At 43.0% G+C, this 24,248-nt stretch overlaps 1 protein-coding gene across 8 annotated transcripts in view; it reads right to left on the reverse strand.

The window, feature by feature from the left end:
* Meis2 (Meis homeobox 2) overlaps positions 1-24,248 on the reverse strand; it is a 205,819-nt gene that overhangs the window by 45,936 nt on the left and 135,635 nt on the right. For all 8 annotated transcript variants that reach the window (XM_041678815.1, XM_041678813.1, XM_041678816.1 and 5 more), the window contains exon 9: positions 14,541-14,617. In XM_041678815.1, coding sequence (XP_041534749.1) covers positions 14,541-14,617 — 77 coding nt within the window. The remainder of the gene's footprint in view (positions 1-14,540; positions 14,618-24,248) is intronic.

Here is a 24,248-nt window from a genome sequence, read left to right on the forward strand (position 1 = left end):
CCAAACTTTCTCCGGGTAACTTTTGAGACAATTTAACAACTGAGATGATGCTGGGGACTACCAAAAACATCCCTCTGCCTGAGTGTGGTCTTACCGAAAGCTGAGTCTTGTGAGTCCAGCGTCCCTGGGAACCATTGGAGAGATTTAATATAAAACTCAGCTCCGTTGTAATGATGATTACACTGACTGTTTGATGTTGTATTTAATGCTCCCCTTAAATAAAGATTTGAGTCATAAAATAATATATTCTCATAAAATGACTCAGCCTGTTACACTCGTCTTTCTTGAAGAAATTGTAAAATTTTCATATATTATTCCAAATATAGCCGGGACTGGATGACAAAGATGATCTGTCCATTGCATGTGAAAGGACAGGATGCGATCCCGAAAGCTTTCCAACTCACTGAAGAGCAGAGTCATTGGGAATTCTAGAATTTATCTAGCTTAGCTATACCCAATAGCACCCTTTACCAAGAAAAACACTGGTATGTGGGAGACTTTCTCAGAGAGATGCACTTCGCTTTAGCAAACACATCAACGCAAACAATGAGCCCATGGATAAGACCCTTAAAAAAACAGATTCTTCAGTGAGAAATCGAGTGTGGGACTTAGTGTGCCATAAAGTGAAATGTAGTTGGGAGGGGCCCAGGCCTGTGGTGCCAGGGATTTGTTGCCTACAATGTGCTTGAGTCCTGTGGGAGTTGGAGGATGTCACAAAACCTCTCCTGACCCATATGCTTAAACGGTACAGTTATCTCTATTTGCAAGTTGCTACATTTATTTGAAGTTTATAAGATGTCGAGGGCAAGTCACAAATGTCTCACCGACTTAAATATTTAGGTGGCATAGTTAGCTATTCCTACCTGGAAGTTGTTAACTTTATGCCCTCTTTAGCTGTGTGGTCAGGAGTCAATAAAACAGACAATTTGATAGCAGAACGGGAATGTGCGGAGTTCAGATTTATATATCATCATCAGGGCTTAGCACTTGGGTTGTAGAAGCAGATAGCTCTCTGTGAGTTTGAGGCCAGCCTGGTCTACATAGTTCCTGGACAGCCAGGGATATATAGTGGGAGCCCCGCCCCCGGCATCTCTCTCTCTCTCACGCACACACACATACACACCCACCCACCCACCCACCAAACAACAACAGAAAGAGATACCATTAATAAATGAAGACGACTACATGAGGAAGTCATTTGGCCTGGCCATCGCAAAGACTCCAAGTTCAATGGGTTTCTAGGAATTGCTGCCTATAACTTGAACTCGGTGGACAACTCTTAGATCATTCAGAAGTCTATCTACCTCAGAAGAAGAGTTTATCCAAGCAACCAAGATCAGGTATCCACCGACAACATGCCAAGAGCACTGTCTTTTTTAAGCTTGTAAGCGATTATGAGAATGTCAGGGCAAGGGACAAGAAGGGACGGTCACCGGTGAAGGCGATTACAAAGTGCTGCTCACCCCACAGCTTCTAGAAGATTGTTTTTGTTTTATTGCTGACCTCTGAAGGAGAAGAACCTCAATGGAATTTCACAAACAGAAAACAACAGAACAAGGCCCAGGAAAAAAATGGTTATGTAATCCCACACTCTTACAAGATTTCCAACCTGCACAGCTATGGAAAAACAGGGAGTGGTCTACTTACATCAAAAGTTTTATGAAACATGAGCATGTACCCCTTTAGGAACCCATTTAAACTTGGGGAAAGAAAAATGCCTGTGAGCCACACTATTTATGTGGAGGTCAGAGGACTGGGAGAATGGAATCTCTCCCTTTCCTACATAGTTCCCCGGGACTGAATTTGCGCCATTCAGCTTGGTAGTAGGTACCCTCACTTTCTGTGCCCTCTCACTGGCCCCACCATCTTTGAGATTTACAAAAGAGATTTACAACTTTTCCTCATCCCTACATGCCCCATCCAACTGGACAGTAACTTAACAAATCGAAACCTTTCCGGTGCTTTGTTCTCCCCGAGGACACTCCCGTGGAACTATCTATGGGGTGCAGACTTTCCAGCAGGCTGTGTGATCAGCGTGGTTTCCTCCCCACATCCCTGTCACCAAGACATCCTCTCCTAGACAGGCTCCTCTGCCTGTCAGGGTGGGGAGGCCATCTGCACCCTCCCTCCGTCTTACCTTTGCCGCTCTGTGTGGTCCCACAGCGTTTCCTGTTATTCTGACCTCTTCCCCTGCAGGGCTCATCTTTATTTTTTGTGACCTATTGTGAAAACAAGCTCATCTTCCCAGAGAAGTCACCCTGCCACCCCAATCCATTGTCATCATGGAAATCAGCTCCAAGCCCTTGCTCCCTAAAGCCCAGAGCCTGGAGTTGTGGCTCTCATTCTCTTCTTACCCCATGCTGAATTAGTCACTAAATCCTGCTACGGTTTTTAACAATAGCGATAAAAATTGGTTTCTTTTTCTTCATTTTAATAGCTAAGTCCCTGATTCGGAGCTTTGTTTAAGTCCCTCGTAGTCTCCTATGGCTGTGCTCTCTATCTTTTCCTCTAATCAATTCAAGACACAATGGTTAAAATCATTTTTCATCTCGCTTGCTTTGACTAGATTTTTTTTTCAGTTCACAGGCTTAGAATAATAAAATAATAGAATTTTAAGGATAGAAAGAACCTTAAAAAAAATCACCCAGTCCCCATTCTTCAATGGATGAGGGGATAGATACTAAGAAAGGATAAATTGCCCAAGATCACACACATTGTCTGAGTTGGAATTAGATCCAAGCTATTGATGATGTCCCGGTCCACTCCCTTCACACCTGTGTGGGCCTATAGCTCTTCCCCCTGTTCTGGGGGTCTGGCCCTCTCTCCCCCTCGCAGTAGGTACTTGCGGGGTTTATTTCCCCCAGGTGGAGAAGGCTGTTTTCCTTCTGGGCTCCATCTCCCTCCTTCATGGTCTCACCCTGCTTCTATCTGCCTACGAACGACAGTTCCTTCCTCTGATTCCAAAGGAACTTCAAATCTAATTTCCTGTAAGAAACAGCAGGCTGAGTGAGAGGCCCTCTTTCCTCAACGGATGTGTCAAGTGTTGCCTTCCTGAGCCTCTCTCTAGCTGGTTTGAATTCAGCTCAGTACCAAGTTAGGAAAACTTACTAAGATCTCAATTCAAAGGCTGAACAAAAATCCAGACCTTGTTTCAGACTTTCGACTTGTTCGCTCTCACAGACCAATGCCAAGACTCTCACCCAGGACACACGCGCCAGCGCCATGCATTTTGTTGCATTGTCCAAAAGAGGGATTTTTATCTTTGGGTCCATTTTGGTCTCTTGGTAAATCCTACCGTTAGGCTGCAGAAGCTTAAGCAGCGGAGGAGTTCATTCTTTTATTTCCCCCTTTGTTAGCCGTTTTCTGGTGTTAGCTGGGAAAATCATATCGACTCCGTAAAGTACCAGTTTCTCTAAGTATTTTTATATCTGCCCTTAGATAAAGATACAGTTCATTATAATATACTGCAAAGAGCTTTCCACCATTACTTAGTAAAACTAAATCATTAAAATATTATTTAAAATTAGTGAACTACTTCCTGGGTCTGGAAATACTTTTATTGTATAACAGAATGGAAGCTGACTTAAGCATAACATATAACATATACAATTTTAAATTTATTATATCATCAATCTGATGGTAAATTGGCAGACATTATTTATTTGGGGTATGAACAGTCAAGATTTCCTCCTGAGACCAAATCGTTGGCCATTCCTTAATTAACTTAGCAGAATATGAATTAAAACAGTAGGATATTAGATCCTGCTGATAATCGAAAAGCATGATATTTTTATACCATAACTAAAGCTCTAATCTCAGGGGAGACAGCATCCTGAAACCGGTGCCCTAGGTGAGCGCTAAGATGTATGTCCTTGTCATTGCGATGGGACCAAGGTAAGGGTTTGACTTATCTGTAGAACTGTGAAGTCGGGCATTTTCTTCAGTCTGTGGGTTATGGCCCCATTTCCAGAAAAATCTATCCAAGCCTAATGTAACCCGGCAAATCTTTCAAATGAAATAGTCTTGAGGGAGGCAAGTTGTCATTTTCTGACGTATTATTTAGGGCTCAGCTCAAGTTTCATTCTTTCTCCCTTCCTTACTTAAACCCCCTGCTCATTCCCTGTAAGCGCCATTTTCTAATTAAGGAAAATGAAATTTGTAGCATGGAAAAGGGAGACATGACCTCCCCCGTGAGCTAGGCTGGCTCCTCCCCTCACGCCGCTAAAACACAGAATCCAGGGGTGTTTTTTTTTTTTTAATTGGTATCACTTTGTCTTTAGTGCAAAACACATGGCAATAATTTAGTGAACTCCAGTGTTTCTCTTGTGGCAAATTGATAGCATAATTTTATTATGAGCCGAACAATGACTTCTGGACGCAGGAGCGAGTCTCCCAGAACTACACATAACGCGGTTGACTAAATGTAATACTCGGCGAAGGTAATGAAAACAGAGGCCTGGCTCAGCAAGGCCTAGGAGATTCTGACTTCTCGTTCCTGTCAAAGGGCTACTCAATCAATCATATCTGCAGCTTATTTAATGTCAGAAGCACTAAGCCGCCAAAGTGCACTGGGGCGAGCCCCTCAGAAATGACACCCGAGTCACGTGCTCTCTGGTCTCTGAACCTGACGGGGTCAATAATCCGTGTATGGATTTTAATAAGTCACCTATTATGTTCCCTTCGGTGCTAATTATTTTACACATCACCTGTTTCCTGACGTTGCTTTTGTAATAGCATTATGAAAAAAAAAATAGGAGGAAAGTAAAGCCCTAACTTGGCCTATTCCTTGACAGTGAGGATTTCTCCTTTCCCCCTTCCTATTCTATGCCATCAAACACGAACTCAGACACAGAACGTGCGACAAGAGCTCAGGCTCACAGGAGACCTGCGTGTGCAGCCTCGAGTCACGCTGAATCACACAGGTCTAGGACTAGCCTCATGGCGGAAAGAGGTATTTGGAATTTGCCCTGTCTCACCTGGCCTCAGGTAACACAGGAAATACACCAGCTGGGGCCAAATTCCACTGAGCTTCTTCCTACAGAGTTTTAAGAAGAGGAGATTTGCTCACAAATCCCCACGCTGCCTTTCAACTGTGCTAGCACATACAACACTGAGAGTCGAGACCACAATTTAGGAAAAGAGGGACAAGCGGGCCACATTGCTGGCTTCTATATATTGCGGCACACACTTGGAGTCCATGCCACCCAGAGACTAGTCTACATTTTAGAAATAGTGTGTCCTTATTGAAAACTGGCACATGTTTCAGAGTTCGGTGAAACCGGAAATGCAATGCCAAAATATATGACCATTTCATGTTGATAGTGTCAACCGTATCATACGGCATGAAGTATGCAACCTGTGGCCCAAAAGACATCATCCTATCCATTTTTGTAGAAGAGAACACCCTTGGTTAAGGAAGACCCAGTTGTTTTCCTCAAGAGCTGAGTTGAAGCCATTAAGTCAAGACCCCTGGGGAATTTTTCACTGTGTGGACTTTGAGGTAGCCTTGAATTCAGATCTAGAGAACTCATTCCCTGTTCCAAGCACCCTGAATTGGGTCTGCTGAAGTTTCTGTTGCTCATCTAAAGGCTTGAGGGAAGTTTGGAGCTCCGGAAGTCCATATTAAGCAACCTGAAACCTCAGCCTGCTGGGATTTATCTAAAAGATACAGTGTATCTGGAAATGCCCTATCTCCAGTGTTTACCTTGTCGGGGAAAGAGAGAAAGAACCTTGCCTGTTTCAACCTTAGTACAGAATGTGTGTGAATTTGTGGGAGAGCTGGGAGTTGTCTAATCTCAAGGGAATGACCAGTCAGCAGTGATGGTTCTGATTCACCCACAAAAACAAAACCAGACCGGAAACAACGCTGGGTATTCTGATTAGAAGAAAAACAATGACCAGGAAAGGGACTCGAGGAAAGCAATATTGAAAAGAAAACAAAGGTTCCCTTTATTTCTTTCCCCAAGTCTCTAAGGATTTTTTTTTTCAAATATAAACTGAGTTTTCTTGTTAACACGATAGGAATAAATAGTTCTGAGTGTCCTAAAGGAGTGGGGTAGTGGACGTCGGGTGGGCACACAGAAGTGCTACCTACCCCTGCTCACTCTCATACTTGAGAAATCTAACACAATGAAAACAGCCGTAGTAACAACAAAACGAGTTCTCAAGATCGTGAGGCTAATAGGACCTACATTTACTCATTAACGGTGCAGAATCTCAATTAAGTAATTTTTACAAGGCTGCTCTCCAGTGGGGGAACGCATGAATGAACGAGTGGAGTGCACTGGGCGCAAGCAGCCTAAAGACCGCTTAGAAATGGCTTCTGGGAAAATGAATTTTTGGAAGGAATTTTTTCAAGTCCTCAGGACTGTAGGAAATCTTACTGGAAAAAGCCCCACAGTAGGGGGGAAAACCCAACAGCACTGAAAAGGAGAACCCAGTTGCCACAGCCATCAGACTCATAAGAGCATAAAAGAAACGAGAGAAGTAGGGACAACATAGTATTGATGCATTCTGATCTACTTTGTGTCTTCATAACAGCTTCTAATCTTGGGGTCTCTAGAAGCAATGCGCAGGCGAGCTTTCTACTTTCTACATTCCAGAAATAACCTAAGAGTAACTTGAAATCCCGATTTCTTGATTTTTTTTTTTAAAAAAAAAAATTTTTGTTTTCAAGACAACTTTTACTTTAATCTTCGTAACTGGAGCTAGAAATACTCCATCAGTCGCTATAGGATCGAGATACTTGTAATATTGCAATGATGTTGCTTCATTTTACCCCCTCCGTAAAAATGAAGTACATGCTCACGTCAATAGCATCCTAGCCTCAAATCCTACAGCAGGCTGAGGTCTAGGCTTTTCTTTCAGCATTCCTAGAGAAACCATGTGGATGATGCCAGTGGCGATGGATAAAGGACCTATTTGAGCAAGCCTTGTCTCTCTTCCAAATCCTGGCGTAATGAAGTGCAGAGGTAGGTAGAGCCCTGTGCAAATGCGGGGGCTGTCTGGAGCTCATTGTTTTTGTCAGTGAAAGAGAGGAGGCTAATTCTAAAAACCGAAAAAAAAATTATAAAAGAGAAAGAAAAAAAATAAAAGAAAAACAAAGAAATAAAAAAAAAACCCAAACACATTTTAGGCCAATTTTCCTTCTATAATGCACAGACTTGATCAACGATAACTTTCAATACGAGGGCTTTTCCCTCTCAAAGTTTTCTTATTTAAACATTTCTTTAAGGAACTTTTTTTTTCCTTTTTGGAATTGTTTCAAAAATTTGTTGTATTCTCTTTTTGTTGTGTGGTATTTTCTATCCAGCACTGTACATTCCTTTAAACGAGCAACTTTTTTTTTCCCTCCTCTTTATTGGCATCCTAACGCAGCAAAGAAATATGTATCCTGAGATAATGCCGCCAGCTTGCTATGAAAACCATATTTCATTCTTTCTTTATACAGAATAAAAAAGGGAAAAGCACAAAGCAGTGGGTGTAATCGAATGCGAGGGACTGCCTCAAACCTCCCCTTCGCATCCCCTTGCTGGCACCCTCTTCCTTTATTTCCCCTCTGCTCCTTTTGTTTACCAGTTCTAAAAGGCCCTTGCTGGGTCTGAGCTGCTGGTCTACATTTGGACTGAATCGAAATTTCTGGAAATGGTACCTCCATCCATACAGGATAGGAGCTGTCTAGAATCACTGATCTGATAGCGTAATAGATGGGAGGCCTGGTTGCCCCCATCCATGAAGGAGCCTCAGGGTTCACATTTTTGTGAGAATTTCACACCATGAAATGGGAAATGGGATCTGGCCACCTTGCCGTCTCGGTCAGAATTGGTAAGCCATGTATAGACTCCTAGCTTAACCCCCGTTAGATGTCCTGCAGATCAGACAGGGCAGACGGAAACCCACCTCACTGTCAGGGCAGTCCCTCTGGTTACGTGTTCATCGTGCTGGTTTCTTTTCCTGTCTTCTAACTCCTTCCTTCTTAGAAATAATCGTGGGTCTCCGAGAAATAATAATAGGACCCTTGGATGGAATGTTTAGCGTCCTGTGCAGGTGGACAGAGATGGGAATTCCTATTGCTACTACAGCCTAGGGAGTATCTGCTAGGAGGAACCTCCTTTGGGTGAGCAGAAGACCACATGGGGCAAACTGGAAACATCGGGTTCCCTTGGCCTCTCCACCTCCCTGGAAGGGACTGGCTGTTTCTGACACAGAGAACCCAGAGAGACAAAACTCTTACCTCCAGCTCTCCACACTGGAGTACGAAAGCACGCTTTTTTTTTTTTTTAATTCATTCCTCAGCATTGGCAGTCTCAGCACATTAAATGCTGACAATGAATCTAGCACCTGGCAAATCGGTCTTGAGATTCAAATGGATTTTTATTCTGAAACATAGATGTTACCCGGAAATAATCACCGCAGACGGCAGCTTTGCGTTTAACAAACGGCCGTGGGGGGAAACTGCTGAGCGGGGAGAGGCTGTTTAGTCCGGCAGGCTTTGCTCCTTCTAGGGTTTTCTCAACTCCACCTCCCCAGTTTACCACTCAATCCTTCAAACCTTTCTCTCTTGAGATAAAAGTGTCCAGCTGTCTCTGTTCCTCATTTGCATTTCCTGCACCACTGGCCAAATTATTCCATATGTTTACTGCAAAATTATCTCCCTCAATTCCCAGCTTACTCTCAATGTCCTAATATTACAACATATTTCCCCGTGTCCGCTCTCTCTCTCGGCGGCAGGACGACAACACACACACCCTGGAAAATGACTTTTCCTTGCTGTGAAGAGGGACGACCTTTTCATCCCTTACTCTTCCTCCTACTAATTAGGAGGCAGAAATTGGACTCGGAAATTCACTGACATAGGCCTGCAAGCGACTGTCCCTCCTCAAGTCCACCTAGACCATGATGGCGGTTCTTCAAGAGGAAGCATCCGGGTGAATTTGGCACAATGGCCTCTACTCTTGAGTTTGTCTGGGATGCTGGGTTCCTAGGGAATATTATTGCTTTCATCAGGCAACCACCTTGCTGCTGTCAATCAGGACCTTAGAGTCCCAACCGTGTTACCTTTGATTCTCAGAGTGCTCACAAGCTTCGTCACTCTTTCCCATAGTGTCCTTTATACCAGCCTTGCCCCATTTCACATGTAAGAGAGCTAAGTCCCGTGTGCTGGTGTCTGCGAAGGCTCTGTGCCTTCTTAAAGCAGAAAGGAAGGAGGGCTACTTAGAAGGTACACTGATGCCCAAGAGACTCTCAAAAGTCCCTCAGTTCTGATGAAACAAACTTCTGTCTCATCTAGGAAATTCGCCGGGAGCCAAACTGAAGCAGGAGAAGTCAAACTTCTGTCCTCTGCCAGGGTGTCAAACATTGAGAAATGTTACAGCTAATATGACTGTGGGCCCCCATGATAGGAAGACAGGCAAGCTGGACATGGGGAATTAGTAGTTAATCTTAGTTTGAGAGGTTGTGCAAGGCATCTATCTGTAATACAAGGGAATTCTCTGGACCACCTTCATCTGAAAAGTTCCTTCGTTTAAGTTTTATGCATTGTTATTTGGGGGCCTGGGGCCACCAGGAAGAAGTAAATCCTAGTTTGCCTGCATTCAGTCAACAGCTCAGCCCTGTGGACTTTGTATGTCGTTTTTGTCGTTGGTTATAATTACTGCAATCACATGCATTTTTAAGAGTACAGTATATTTCTTCTTTTAAAAATTAATCTGGAGCCAGGCACAGTGACTCATGCCTTTAATTTCAGAACTCTAGAGTCAGAGGCGGGCCTATCTTTGTGAGTTCAAGGCCAGCCTGGTCGATAAAGCAAGTTCCAGATAAGCCAAGGTTACACAGTGAGACCCTGTCTCAAAGAACAATAATAAACCTGAGAGCAAATGTAGTTGTATGTGCCTATAATCCCAAAACTCAGGTGGATGGGTGAAGATTGTGTGTTCAAGACCAACCTGGACAACGTAGAGAATTCTGGGCAAGCAAGAACCTGTCTCAAAATAAAAAAACAGCAATAACAAAACTCATCTGTTGTGGGGTTTCTAGGTAGAGACAATTACAGTGTAATTCTGGTACTTACTATGTTGCCTGTGAACAGGTGTGGTATTGTGATTTAGCTGCCAGAGCTTTATATTTTCTTTCTCTGTGTGTATGGGATGTGTGTGTATGCATGTGTGTATTGTGTGTGTGTGTGATGCGCACATGAACATTTTGTGTATGTTAGTGCAATGTGCATGTACCACGGCAGACATGTGGACTCGGAGGACAACCTTGGAAGTTGGTCCTCATTTTCCACCTTGGCTGAGACAAGGGTTTTCGTTGTCTGTTGTGTGAGCTAAGCTGGCCCCGAGCCTCTGGATTCTCTTGTCTGTTTCTCTCATCTCACTCGAAACTGGGATCTCAGATGGTTATACTGCTGCCAGCCTTGTGTGGGCTCTGGGGCTGGAACTTGGGTCCTTTCGCTTGTTCTACTGAGCTACCATCTCCCTATCCCTAGCTGGGGTTTTGTCCAAGTGACGTTGTCATATTTCAGTGGACAGCATTGTCAAAGACACACAAATGCAACTCAAAAACTTCTTGTAGTGACAACTTTCTCCTTAGAAAAATATTTTTTTCAAAATTTTTTTTATCAGTGTGAGCATGCCTCCTGAAAAACGCCAGTGTCAATAACCTAAAATTTCCCCTCTCCCCGCTAAGCTTTGACAGTCATTTGTAAACTCTTACCTCCTAAAGCTCGCTCATCTTTCCTTCCTGGCAAAGCAAAACGTAGAACAACAACAAAAACCCAACAAAAATGATCATACAATAAATCACAAAAGTCTACCTTTGTTTAAACAGAGAAGCTATGCCATAGGAAGCTGTCTGCATTTAAAAATGTTTCCCTTAAACAGGTATGTTTCCTTTTGGAAGAAATCTCCATTCTAGCTTGCGAGCTATTTGACAAAAATTTTATTTATGCCATTTTGCAGAATAATTTTTTCTCTGTTTTGTAATTATTCTTAGTCATTAAAGGCGTGCTCTACCAAGTCTGGCTTTGCTTTTGGCTTTTTAAGTCAAGGCTTAAAACCCTGTAGTCCATATTGACCTGGAATTCACTGCATAGCCGAGGCTAGTATTGCACTCACTGTATTCCTCCTGCCTCAGCCTCTCAAGTCCTAGGTTAGAGGTGTGCGGCACCATGACTCACTGCCTCATCTATAATGTCAATCTATAATGTAACTGAATGGTTTATTATTCATGGACTTCTGAGAGATAAGTGTAAGACAATGACATCCGTGTCATAAACGCTGGTCCTTCTGGACGTCATGCTTTGGGTTGGTTGTGTTATCCTGTTTGACACACCCCTACTATAAACACGTGAGAAAAGTCATCTGGGGTCATGTCAAACACAGGCTGCAGAGATCTAACACATCTTCATTTCTTTCAATTGTCTCCTAAACTTCCATTTTGTTTGTTTGTTCTTCGTTCCCAATTACTGATGGCTCTTAACTGGCCCGTCTTTACTGCTCGTAGCTCTCATGAGGTGCACGTGGCCACGTCTATTGCTTGTTATGGTGGCTGTTATTTTACAGTGCTCCTTAAGCCCCTTGGCCTTTCTGCTCTAAAGACGAGGAGCAGAACTGAGCAGCAGAAGGTTTCCCAGGCCACTCTAACTCACTGCCAAGAGTGGTATGCAAGACTAGCCACCTGGCCGCAACTGGCTGATGGGGGGGGGGGGTGTTTAAACTTTATAAGCTATTTGTTTATCAATCTATTTAAAATTTATCTTTTATCTACATGTATGTGTGTATTTACATGTGTGTCCTTGTGTGTGTGTGTTAAGCATATGATCACAGAGCCTGGAAGAGGGCGTCAGATCTCCTGGAGCTAGAGATGTAGGCGGTTGTGAGCCATCTAACTTGGGTGCTGAGAATCAAACGTGGGTCTTCTGGAAGAGCGGCAGCAAGTGATCTGAATCACTGAGCCATCTCTCCAACCCCAGGAACTACTTTTGACCCTCTTTTCCTGAGAGTGACAGCTCTCTGGGCCTAGAAATCTCATCTCTAGTCTACTCTTCTTATCACTGTCCCGCACCCGAAGCCCGACTCTGAAGCCTCCTGAAAGAGGAGAGACAGAGCTGTTTCCAAGGTGACTTTGTCAAGGCGTGGGACAAGTTCAAAATGTAGCAAGGTGGGGACCGTTCCTTTTCAGATCTCTCTGAAATCCCCAGGTGGGGGCCACTGCCTTACACTCCTGGCAGTGCTTCGGGGTGCTTGTGAAGCTATCCTTGGGAGTCGCGCCTTATTATCAAAGTTATGGTAGCTATTAGCTAAGAATTCGACCCGAGGGCAGGATTACAGAGTTTTTCAGAAGGAAGTGTGAAAATGAGAAAGGCGGAATTATTTTGTAGAGACGGAGGCGTCAACGTTTATCCCGTATTAAGGCAAGTGTGCCGCGTGACAGACTGCCGTTCCTCACCCTCGGCAAATGTGGCCCAAATGACAGAGAAACAAGAAACCCAAAATATCACACCAGCTGAACTCCTGCACATGCCTTGGGGCTCCGTGGAATTCAGAAAGGAAGGGTTCTTTCTTCCAGGCTCCAGCCAGGTGTCTGTGAGGGAGAGCTGGTCTTTAGACTGAGGGCTGAGATGCCTTTTCTCTTCAAGGGCAATGACTACATCAAAAAATGCCAGGGACGGATGATATGAGACAGTGTTTTCAAAGAAAGGTCAAATGGCAATGCCAAATATCAACATAGAAGCATCCCATTTCTTTCAAATATCCCCATCACTACTTCCCTGAATGTGCCCAAATTTCCAAAGAACCCAGTTTTCTAAAGGGATGTTAATTGTACCAGAAACCACTGAATCTGCAGAAGCTTACCCTGGAGGTCGGTGCATACAAAACAATAAACGGGACCAAGTCTCCTAAACTTAACCCAGAATGTAGTCAGTCTATTGTTTCAGACCACTGATTGCTTGTGCTGGAAACATGAATGAGAATCTGTATGTTTACACATATTAGCTATTTACATCAGGAGGCTCCTATCACCGCTGGTCCAGACACATCTTGCTCTGGAGATTATAGCCTTCATTCCACGATTTCGCTCGAAAGGGTATCTTTAAATGTACATAGCTCCAATCTTTAGGAGAAAATTAAAGAGAATTCCAGTCTGTATTGTCTATCCCTTTCTTTCTGCCTCTCTTTTCAGGTTAGCAGTTTATTTCTGCATTAATCACCCTGACAGAAGCAAGGCAACTCAATTTTCTGCTTCTGTAGGTAGGCACATCACTTTCCGTACAACACTAGGCATGAAAAGGGCTGCAGCTAAGCTTTGGTTACTGGTGTAATTGAAATGCTATCCACACTATAGGGTGCATTAAAGTCAGATAACGACAGTTCCTGTGGCCAATTTAAGTAGCTTGACTTCCCTGGGAAAAAAAAAATTGCCTGACAGATAAGGCAGACAAACTGGCTAATTCTCCAAGCATGTCTCTCATTGTGATCCTAGAAAAATGAGAAAAAAATGAATCACAGAACCACAAAATCAATTGACCCTCGGGTAGCTCATCAGGCGGCGAGCCTGATAAACCTAAAAGCTTTGTTAATGTCTGCCTGCCTGTATCCCACAGATAGAGCACTTTGTAAATGAACCTGCTTTGATAAATATATTAAGGAAAGCTGTGAATAAAGCCAGAGACTTCTCATTTGTAAATACAACCTCTGCTACATGGAATTAGAATGATAAAGTGGAGTTCCATGTAATTAAGTTTGTATAAGGCCTGAAATCCGTGCAAATACTTCCCCTGAATTTTGAAAGAGAACTGTCAGTTCAATTAATCTGAACATCACCCCAAGAATGTACAGAACAAAATTAAGCCGCTGATAAAACCTGGACCAGTATTTTGATAAGTAATTCCTATATCATTTCTTGGCCACTGTGATCATTTTATTTAATCCCCTACCCCTCCTCTTTCTGCAGTTACTCTCTAAGCCATGTACAAAGGGTAGATGGCCCATATACCACCATGCAAGTAATCTAAATCACAAGCTAAAAATGGAAGGAGAAAAAAAAACTTTCTTCCATTAAAGAAAAATTAGGGTAAACAAATACCGAAGAGCAGATACAAAACAAAACAAAACAAGCCCCCAAATCCCACACCCCTGGGTCTACATTGTTCCTCAGAGTCCAGACAAAAGGAATCTTCCCAGAGGAAGTGGCTGTATGTGAGCATTGTGCAGAAGACACACAGACAACAATATCGAACAGGACCGAGCCAGGCCGACTTTGTGAGTCAGCTGGAGAATTTGAAAACGTCAGGGGCGAGTGTAGGGGAGAAGAAAAAGAAAAGAAAGAGTGGGAAAGAAGAAATCCTACGAACCCTACTTGTCTAGGCTCCCTGTCCTTCACCCTGGGCCCGGATTTCCCACCTCGGGGAAGAAATGCAGACATTACCTTTGATTTCCTTTGTTCCAGGAACAACAAAACAAAACAAAAACAAAAAAAAAGCCAACAATTATCTAGAAACCCCGCTTTAGTCAAGGGAGGAAGATCTTGGGGTCACTCACCAGTTGTTAACTTGGAGAATTGTCAGTCCTGTGTCTTGCGCTAACTGTTTCTTCTGCTCTTCGGAAGGGTACGGGTGCTGATGAAGAGACAAATGTTTTAAGAGATGCATCAGAAGTTGGGAAAGAGGCACATACTTCCCAGCGTGAAACCACACTGGTGCATTCTTTATTCTACAGCTTGGTTCTCCTCGCCACATGGAAAAATATATCAAACTTGCTGACAAGTGTGAACTGGAGGCAGTGGGGACAACCCCAACTTCCTGTCACACTCCATAGGACCAGCCATGAAAGTCCAGGTAACTCAGTCACATAGAGCGACTTTGATCCTTTGAGGTGGAAGGTGTGTTGGAATGGCATCCAAATTCTGGGTGTTTCTATGCCTGTCTGTTGTGTGTAGGGTATTCATTTCCTTCGCTCGCTAGTGGGTTACATGGAATTCAAATTCTGTTATCTTGAGAGACTGGTCTACATAACTGTTATTTCTTAGTTGATATGAGGCTACCTACATTTGGATCATGGGCCAATATGTAATCACAACTATTCTGAAAAGCTAAGGCAAATGATTAGATGCAGAGTCTTTTGTGGGGATGGGTTGGGATTCTTTAATTTTTACTGGTTAGTTCTCTGGGCATCCAGGTCACATACATGACTTGCCCAGGCTACATGTTCCTCACCCTAGGCACAAATTTCACAACTCAGGGAAGAAGGAGTCGGTTATATGCCATGCTTCCTATGAAATTTTTCCATGTTAACATCAAGTACAGCAACAAGAGAACAAAGCCGTAGGTTGCAGCTTTGAATTCTTTCATTCCACCACAGTCCACTCATGCTGATAATGACCAGTCCTCCCATTATCCTCCTCTCCATTTTCCTCTCTCATCTTGAAACCCAGAATTGTTATTTTATAGTCATGCAGTTCCTTCAAGAAGTTCTGCGCTGGAGGACACGTGATTACGAAACACATCTGTTACATAAGGACCTGTTCAAAATCCACTGGTTTTCTTATACACGAAGGTAAACTTTCGTCCCCACGTTACAGTTCTTCATAGACCAGAAAGCCTTGAGTTGTGATCTCACCCACACCACTGAGGTGTCATCAAGGGGCTGGGGAGGTGGTTCAGCGCTAATGTGCCTCCTACTTCTTTTGCAGAGGACCTGAGTTCAGTTCCCAGAACCCAAGTTGGGCATTTCACAGCTGCCTATATTCCAACTCCCAGGTATCTGGGGCCTCTACACTCACGTGCACACTGCGCCCCCCCCCCAGACACACAACTGAGTAATCTAAACAGGGCTTTCTAGTGTTCTAATCATCCCAGCATTGGTGGGGCGTGATGCCTTTCAATCAGCTAAGAATTCAGTTCCCAGGTATTCCACCTTCTACAATAGCATGCATTCTCCAAGACGTGCATGGTTGTTTATCCAAGAACCCACAAGCCACCAGGTTCAACAAAATCCCCTGCATAGCCAAAGGGTTAACTAGATCTGTATTAATATAGAAGCCAGGCTTTTAATATTCTGCAAATGTTAACAAAGAAAGATGATAATGTTGAGTTAATATGGGTTAAGCATAAAATGAAAATAAATTTTTCTGATTGCGAGGTGTTGACACTTTTTTGGCTAGGGCCTGCAGCCTGTTCCTTGAAGCTGTGTAATTACAGAAAGCTTTGCCCCTCCTTCCCCCTCCTGCTCGAGCCTCCCCACATTAGTAATGACCCCTTCACTGCTTCAAAAACCACTAATGGTCTTCAGCACAGGCAAGAAAAATGAACAGGGTAAATTGGAATCCACAGTCAGTAATTTGCATCCTATGAGGCTGCTTCGGCCACTCACACTCATTCCTGGCCATCAATCGCTGCCTGTCAGGTACTGCACTCTGCCTCCGTGACAAATACTCCTCCTAACACTCTGATTCGTCCAAACAATGCAATTGTCCTCTATTCTCCGTTTGGTAATGGAGAAAATGAATGGCTCACAAACAAGAATTGTTCATCAGAGGCGCCGAGGTGCCTTCAAACTGGAGGAGACCTAGAGTACACGTTTTAATTGACTGAAAAGACTGGTTGGGAAGCAAATGACAATTTTTGAAAAATCCTCCTTGTCAAGGTATTTCCTGGCCAAATTCAAGGCAGTGGTCCCCTTTTGATTTTCTGAAATTTGAAAGTCTAGATTTATAGGCTGTCAGCCCAGGGGGAGAAATCGTGCAAACAGCCAGAATCAAAATGAAAATAAAGATGCATTCCCCCAAATGTATAGAAGGGGGACTGGAAATATAATGTGCCTCAGGGTGCTGCTTCTTTATCCAACCTCTCTCTCTCTTCTCCCACCATGTGCCATGTGTGTGTTGTTGTCTTCATTTGTCCAAAAAGTCCTGAGAAGTGTGAAGTAGGGGTGTGTGTGTCTGTGTGTGTGAGAGAGACGGGGGGGGGGGGGGGAGATAGAAAGAGAGAGAGAGAGAGAGAGAGAGAGAGAGAGAGAGAGAGAGAGAAAGAGAGAGTGTGTTTAGATGAAAAAGGTGGTTTAGGAGAAGAGTAGAAAGTGGAGGTTACTAGATTACCGCAGAGCCAATTCCTTCAAGTTTGATTGTAAATTCTGATTGAATCACAAGAATGCTTTTTAGTGTTTTCTTAGAAATGTAGTCAGATGATTGCAGAATTTTACAAACAGTGCCTTTTATCTTGGGAATCCCTTGCTATACTTTCTCTATTTCATAAGCAGTTTCAAATTCCATCCAGAATCATCAAAAACATTGGTACCTTACCAAAATTCACCTTGCACAGATGGCTTTTTTTTTTTAATTAATAGGGAAGAGTAGAAGTTTTAAGTTCTTTGAATGCCACCCTGTGGGTTTTGAGCATGGCAGATCCGTGCCCCTTTTATACATGGGGTGGACTGCTGATCTGTGAGTGCCCTGGCATCCAGCCACTGGATTTCTAGAATTAAAAGAGCGATTGAGAACAATCGGCTTTCAGAGGGACTGGAACATGACAATGTGTTTCGGATTAATTTACAAGTATATGTTCAGATTTAAGGGCAAACCACGGAACTGAAGGACTTCTCTCCTCCGTGATCTATCGTGTGCATGCTTTATTGGGACAGACATCATGCTGAAATAATAAACAGGGGAAGCCTTGGCTCCTTCTTTGATGTATATTACTAAATGTCTGACCGGCTCAAATTTAAAATAAACTTCGGTATGTTTGCACTTGGAAACTGGAAGTGGACCACAAGCAATAATTTGTAGTCAATCTCCATGTTCTTGGCCTAAGGCTATAGTTTTGACTGTTCACTGTTGGGGGCCAACTCTCTGGGGTCCTGTGGCCCAGAGTCACCTCAGCTTCCTCCTAAGAGCACAGAGTGTCACACAATAGCGATGGTGATGAGTCCCTTCATCAATAAAGCACTAAAGGTTAAGGATTTCCACATCTCAAAATGATCCCAAGGCCACCGGTGAATAAAAACACATCCTTAAAGTTCCTCTTACTTGGAATATCAGCTAGCAAAGGTTGGGAAAGTGAAAAGGGCATGCATAGCTCATGATTCAACGAAAGAGAAAATGTTCTTTAATTTAGTCTTGTGTTTAAAATCCACTTGAAAGAAAGATGTCTTTATTCAAGCCACAGCAGGCCTCCTCTCCTTCTTCTTAGAGTAGACCAAGTACATGGTACTTTGTAGATCAAGTGCACGGACCTGGAGCTACATCCTTACATTACAGCCCCGGGGCATTTGGGTAAAAAGGCATTTAATAATGATTATTTGTGACTAGACCCTCACCAACAATGTCCAAACTAGTGCTGGTTGATCATGGATTCCATTCTGTACTACAAACATTTATGCTGATATTGTAAATTTTTAAGTGATGTTTCAAATTGCCCCACAAACTAGAAGCACACAGTAAGGAAAAGGGAGCTGTTTTTTTGCAAGATTAAAACACTGTAAGTCACCTACACACCTATCAACTGGAAAAAAGTGGAATGAAATGTGATTGTTTTTTCTAAGCCAGCAGTGGGAGAGAGTAGGGTGGTTGGGATGGGGTGGGAGTATGGTGGTTCATTTCTTTAAAGAAGGTACATAGAGGTGAATCTCTGTGAGCTCGCGGCCAGCCTGGGCTACATATGGAGTTCCAGGCCAGCCAAGGCTCCATAATTTGTCAAATTACTTGTGTAATACAGTAGAAAAACGGTTAAGTTGCTTACTGTGAAGGATGTTAGATGGGATAAATTCCGGTTACTATGGTGATGATGACTTCCCCCTTCTTTCTAACATACTCACTTTGCAGACTTAACCCAGGTTACTTTGTTATTCTTTTGAAAATAATTTTTCTTATGTATGTCTGTTCCTTAAGATTTTATTTTAAATTGTGTATGTGTGTGTGTGTGTGTGTGTGTGTGTGTGTGTGTAGGACTGTCTGCACATGTGAGTTCAGCTGCTCTTGCTCTTGGAGGCCAGAGGCATTGGATTCTCTTTGGATCTGGAGTTACAGGGAGTTGTGAGTTGCTGAATGTGGATGCTGGAGACCAAACTCAGGTCCTCTGAAAGAGTTGTCTGTGCTGTCAGCCTCTGAGCCGTCTTTCCTCCAATGTGATCTTGATTTTTTTTTCAAGTTAGTTACATATGAAACCCTGAACATATTTTCCCAATATGAACAAAGAAACTGCTTTGGGAGGACATCCTTGAGCGATCTTGGACCACACTCCCTGGGTACAAAGGACTTAGCCCTTGCGTAAATAAATTCATCTATGAATGGAAGGTCAAGTTGAGTCAATTGTCATTCATTTCATCAACTTTTTCTTATGTGGACAACAACTCCTATATCATGAATAAAACACACTTTTTCATCAGCTTTAAAAAAGGAACGGGAAACAATAACACAAACCACACTTTAAAGCGCCCCTCCCCTGTCTTTGTTTCTCAAGGTAATATCTTCCCCCACTAAATTTCCAAAAAAATTTACTAGATACTTAGAATTTCATGTCTTTTTTGCCCTGCCTATTTACATCTCTTCTTGGTATAACTCCCTAACAAGGAAGATTTATGTGGGTTTTCTTTTTCTCTTTTGTATTTCTCTTCTACTCTCTCGTTGCTTTGTATTTTTAGAAGCAGGGCCTCACTATGTAGCTTTGACTAACTTGGAACTTTTGCTTTGCAGACCAGGCTGGCCTCAAGAAACCTGCCTGCCTCTGCCCCCCTAGTGCTGGCATTAGAAACATGCACTCCCTGACCTGGCAGCTCTCTCACTGCCTCTGTGTATTTGCAGCAAGAATGGCAAGCCCGGCCATTGGTTCCTTTTAAGTTAGCTCTTATTACATGTCACTGAGCCTGAGATATAAGTCTGGGTGGAAAGAGAAAGGGGTACGAAGACCTGGACCTGAGATAGCAAGCACCCGGGTAAGCATAATAATACCATTTTTGACAGTTAATTCTCATGCTCTTCCCTTCTTCTTCCCAGAATCAATTCTGATATTAGACAAACTGACGGAGCAAAATCACAGCATTTGTTCTTACTTAAAAAAAAAAATCACTACTTTTGGAGATCACAGGCTGAGGAACCATTCTTAGCATCTCACTAGCTTGCTGCTGATGACACCTCTCACGAACAGCTATGATAACAGTTGCATAACCTATTTCGTGGAAATTTGGAGACCATTTTTGCCAAATAACGATTCTTCATTGAAGTGCGCAGATACCCAATAGGCGACTAAGTGGGCTACAAGGCTTGGCATCTCTGTCAGTATGTCCTGTCTGTCATCTTCGCTGCTTCAGCCTGTGGATCAGACTCCACTGAGCTCTGGCTGTAGAGACACTGATCATTCGAGACCTGTTCAATGCAGGGCTAACTTCACCTATTGCTCATTGGAACTGGCATGCATTTCTTCCACCCTGCCTGGGGCTTTCTTGGCAAACGAGCACTTGAAGTTCAGGGCCTTGTCATAAGACCTGGACTAAACCACAAGGCTAGGACATTTACCCAAGATGACGACACCAGAAGAACTCAGCAGTTCCTAAGCGAGGCTGACTGCCCTTTAGTCCATAAGTACAAGGCCAGCATGTTTATACACGGGAAGAACATCTTTGAAACTGTGCCCATGACTAATTGGCAATTATAGAAGTTCAGCCCACCCCAGAAAATCAATAAAGCCTATTGCTCCTTTCACTATGCAGCAGCTGGAGCAGCTCTACTTCCTTCCATCCTTCCTTCCTTCCTTCCTTCCTTCCTTCTTCCTTCCTTTCTTCTTCCTTCCCTCCCTCTCTTTCTCCTTCTCTTCCTCCCTTTTCCCTTCCTCCCTTCCTTCTTCCTTTCCTTTTCCCTCTCTCATTCCCCCCTTTCTCCTTTCCTTCCTCCATTTTGATTTTTTTTGAGATCGTCTTACTCTGTCGCTTAACTCAGGTTGCTAGGCTAAACAGAAATCACTTTTGTAGTTCATGCTGGCCTCGAACCCGTGGCAATTCCCTTGCCTCCTGCACTCTGCCCAGTTCCAGTCACCTGTTTGATTATTGTTGGCTTCCTTTCTGCTTACAAGCTGGAGTTCCAGTAAAAGAGCCCAGCCTTTCTTCTTCATAATATATGGCTTAGTATTGTTTCTATTGTTTCCACACCATTAGATGCTGCCTTCTGGTATCATTCTGACATTTAATGGAAGACTTATCCATTCTGGTGTCCACATTTTCCACTGAAGTGTACGTCCCCATTTCCTTTGGGAATAGTCTTTTGATTTTTACCTTGGGAATATGCTAAGCTATGATAAAGTGACCTAGGTTTAGTCAATCAGCATGGTTAACTATGCTGTCTGCATGGAAGACATCCAAGTTAGATTAAGGAATTTTATCATGGGACTGGCAAATGGCCCTTCATTCACTGCAGCTCCTACATTGTAGGATGCATGCCTGGCGTAGGAATGAATTTTGCTACCTTCAAATGGGAAGAAGGAACCTGACTGTTAAGAATGCTCCTGTAGACAAAAGATTTCTGGTAGCATTTCTATACCTGGATGTAAATTTACCTAAAACTGACTTGTCCTCACTTTCAGACTCTTGGACCAAGTTGGTCATAACACTCATAACCCAATTCAGGCGATTTCTTAGTTTGTTCCCTTCCCCCCAGTGGCTAAAAGCGAACATTTGTTTTATTTTGTATTTGTTTGGGGGAACAGGATGAAGAGGCAGAAGAAGGGAGAGGAAGAAGGGAAAGGAAGAAGGGAAAGGACCAGGAGAGGAATGAGGTCCATCATTCTGCTTTGTCAAGCACGGCGGAAAACAGACAGGCAGCTCAGGATTTTAAACCATTTGTCTGGTTGTGATTCCAGCTGATGAAAACAAAATCAGAAAGACAGAACTCTGGATGTGCAGTGAATCTGGAATTGTGAAGATGTCTTATCTAAACTGGAGGAGCCAAATGTCAGGTAGAATAGTGATGCTGCTTCCATACAGTGACCACGGCAAGGCAAGCATCAGCCGCGTCATGGGGGGCAAGACTATGATTTTGCTAGCCCAAATCTGAGAAATACCTAATTGCAGAGCACATAGGAGCTAGGGAATGTGATAGCACAAAATGACAGAGCCCACTGCAATCATCAGTGTAATTCAGGGTGATTTGTCTTGAATTCCAGAGGGAAAGTGAATTTCACATTTATGTGATTCTCACATCTCCACCATTTCCATGGTTCTGGCACCCCCAACCTTCCAAACAACCAGTGGGGGAACCCTCAGAGTTGGAAGTGATCATTTTCCTCCCAACTCCCTCCTCATCCCTCTTCTCCTGAGTGTCCTCTACTCATCTTTATATAAATATGTGTACTTGGGGAACGTCCCTCGCTAACCTGAAAAACCATCTGAGAGCTGCGTTCACGTCTTATCTAACCTTGAATTTTGTAGTACTTAGCACAGGACTTTCTGTACAGTAAGTCTTCGATACATACTTGTGAGCCAACGCATTTCTCCTGAACTTGGGAGTTTTTCTTGATAGAAAGAACTGTCTTTGCTGTATTTACTCATATACAGTGAATAAATCCCCAGATAAATATGGAAAGGTTCAGATAGTCATTTGACTGTTTTAGCAACACAGAATTTGGGTATTTGAAAACATCTGAGTTTTCCCATCTTCATCCAGATGTTCGGTGTCATGGAAACACAAGCTTCAAATTCAAATGAGTAGTTCCTAAAATTTTTTTTATGCCAGATATATATTTGAGAGAAAGAAAATGTGGCTATTTATGGAAGACTCATTTTCATTTAAGTTTCTATGGAAGTAAATAGATTAAATTATAACAACTATACCCTCTCAAACTGAGGAAAGGTTTAAGAGATTTTAACAATGGTTAGGTTCTAAAATATTAATAATTGGTTGACTTGGAGTCACCATGGAAAGGTCAAAGAGCTAAATTTGGTGGCCCATGCTAATAATTTCTGCAGGATAGAAGGCGTCAGAAGGTTACAAGTTTAAGACTGGCCTAAGTTACAAAGAAACAACCTGTCTCAATAACAACACACACACACACACACACACACACACACACACACACACACACACACAGAGAGAGAGAGAGAGAGAGAGAGAGAGAGAGAGAGAGAGAGAACAAAACACAAAAGAACAAAGAAGGGGATGAACCCTCCACGGTGGAGCATTGGTCTAACAAGCATGAGGCATCCAAAAGGAAAAGAAGAGAAAGAAAAAAGAGGGAAAGAGGAGCTTGGGCTGTGGCCTATAATTCTAGGTACTTGGGAGGCTGAGGCAGGCAGATTGCAGGTTTAAGGCTAACCCCGGGCAAACCAGAGCCAGAGATATATCTCCATGGGAAGAGTCCATGCTGAGCGTAAAAGTATAAAATGAAAAGGTGTCGTATAAGCCAAGACAGAAGACAAAAGGCACTTGGGATCACCTCTGTAATTTTGAGGACACCTCTGGATGCTGTAGGACCATCCTCTAACAGTTCAGACAGACAGACAGACAGACAGGCTTTCTAGTAGGAGGGAAGCGAGATCATGCAATGGTCAGACACCACAGATAACAACCTCGCAACTCCAAAACAGAATCCAAGTGTGTTAGGAAAACGTCGCAAGAAGCCGTTTCCAAAGAAGATTTCAATTTTAAACACAGCAAAAATAATTATTTCCCCATGGATGGAGAATTAAAAGCTCAGTAGAGTTTTATTTTGAACATAATGGAAATATATTCATAGGGCCAAAGAAAGATAATTTTTATTTAACATTTGTTAGGATGCTCCCATGAGCTGCTTGGCCATGCATGTTATACTGCCTCCATGCCTAATGGCAATCTTACTAAATGAACCCAAAGTCCCAAATAAGGCCTTGACTCATTTAGCAATCATTTCACATCTCCACCCTGTGATCAAATTAATATTTTATGGGGCCACACTGTGGTACAGCCAGACCACTTTTCCAAAAAATTGAATTTTGTGCTTATTTATTTTATGGATCATTTGTTGAAATAGATTTCAAAACAGGTTTAGGCTATTTAGATTTTTTCCAGTGAACTGCAAGCGAAAACTCACACACTCAACTGGAAAGGACATCAGGGGCCATCTAATCCGAGCTTCTCATTTTATGCCTAATGAAACCCAGGCTGGAGATGCAGAATCGCTTGCCCAGTGGCTTGCCCAATTGGCATCTCTTTTAAGACACTCCTGACACTCCCAGAAAAAAAGACATTCCGCTTTACAGAAGCCCAAAGAACATTTTTATAGATCTTATTTC

This window comes from Microtus oregoni, unplaced genomic scaffold, assembly GCF_018167655.1.
Source record: "Microtus oregoni isolate MIOR12 unplaced genomic scaffold, Mior012 000031F_ref0000149, whole genome shotgun sequence".
NCBI lineage: Eukaryota > Metazoa > Chordata > Mammalia > Rodentia > Cricetidae > Microtus > Microtus oregoni.